Source organism: Aplysia californica, unplaced genomic scaffold, assembly GCF_000002075.1.
Source record: "Aplysia californica isolate F4 #8 unplaced genomic scaffold, AplCal3.0 scaffold00095, whole genome shotgun sequence".
Taxonomy (NCBI): Eukaryota; Metazoa; Mollusca; class Gastropoda; order Aplysiida; family Aplysiidae; genus Aplysia; species Aplysia californica.
The window spans coordinates 998,724-1,000,057 of NW_004797365.1; the positions used below are offsets into that span (position 1 = coordinate 998,724).

The window sequence follows — 1,334 nt, forward strand, 5'->3', positions numbered from 1 at the left end:
CTCTCTCTCTCTCTCTCTCTCTCTCTTCTCTCTGACAACCATAAAATAAAAACCATTAACATAATAATATATAACTCTAATATGAGTCGTTAAATTGTAAACACGTGATCCTTAAAAGAGAACCCCCCTACACTGTACCATTGTGCGATTGACACATATTAAAACATGCTTAAATCACGTGACAGAGGCTCTTAGCCTGAAAAAGTAGGCGTTTTTTCCGCCCAAATCGACACATTCTAGGTCATTTAAGGAGGAGGGCTTTCGATCCTGCTTGTCAGGGCAGGCCAAGGCTAAGAGGGTGTGTAACATCTCAGCAGAAAGACTGAAATTACTCGATAAACATTAATTTTCCCCCGTTCCGGAATAGAAATCGGGTCTCCTATACGTGCGACAGGGAAGCACCAAACCGCTCCACAAAAATGCCGATTCTCCCTGCCTTGTCGTAATGGTGATTTATGAAAATGACTGTAATTCCATTTAGAAAAACGGGGCAAAGGTTTCTAATCAAAATCTCCATTAGTGCCAGATAAACAAATGCACGTTCCTACTTGTCGAAAATGTTTCAAGTTTTATAATTTGCAAAATCCAAAGTTAGGTGAAAGACAAAATATTAAATACTTCTACTAATCCGTTGGAACGCAGTTAATTTTTTCATCAAGTACTAGATCAGACACAGATATAGAAATCAATAATCTCAATTCGCAAACCCGAAACTCAATAATTTCAGATGTGCTCTAATTTAATGGTGGGCTGAGAGAACTGAGTAAAAAATCCTTTGTCCGTAAAAATCACACGGCATCCGAATGGTTTTGCAACATTTCGAACCACTGTAGAGAGCGTAAAAATACGAATGTTGAAGAGTGAAGTTGGATGGCGCTCCGTCAGCTCAGTTGATATCATGCTGGACTACGGAGCAGATAGTCCTGATTCGAATCCGAGACTGGTAGTTCTTGAACTCTCATCGTGTTATGGAGTTTCCAGGCTCTCAATTCATTTGGCTGAGTCCTCTTGGAGACGGAGGTTAAATTCGGACGTCAGGCCTCTTAAATATAACCCAATAACGTCGATAGAGGCATTAAACTCGTAACTTACTGTTGTACAGCTCAATCTCTCACCTGCCACGGGATGCCGCCCAAAACTAGCAAGATGGCATAGTCCATGTAGAGTCCTATATCCGAGGGCATGACCTCCCCTAACCAGGGCTCTGAGGAGTTGGTTGTGATGGGGATCGTGGCGTCGTGAGTCATGGCGAACGGCACACACAGCCACTGGGGTAAGAATGATAAGAATAATTCTAAAAAATTAAATTATAATACTACTATTACAACAACAAC

At 41.3% G+C, this 1,334-nt stretch overlaps 1 protein-coding gene across 1 annotated transcript in view; it reads right to left on the reverse strand.

Annotated features, from left to right (window-relative positions):
• The window catches only part of LOC101853228 (high-affinity choline transporter 1), a 72,351-nt gene that overhangs the window by 10,752 nt on the left and 60,265 nt on the right, over positions 1-1,334 (reverse strand). The window contains exon 5 of the mRNA XM_035968898.1: positions 1,116-1,268. Coding sequence (XP_035824791.1) covers positions 1,116-1,268 — 153 coding nt within the window. The remainder of the gene's footprint in view (positions 1-1,115; positions 1,269-1,334) is intronic.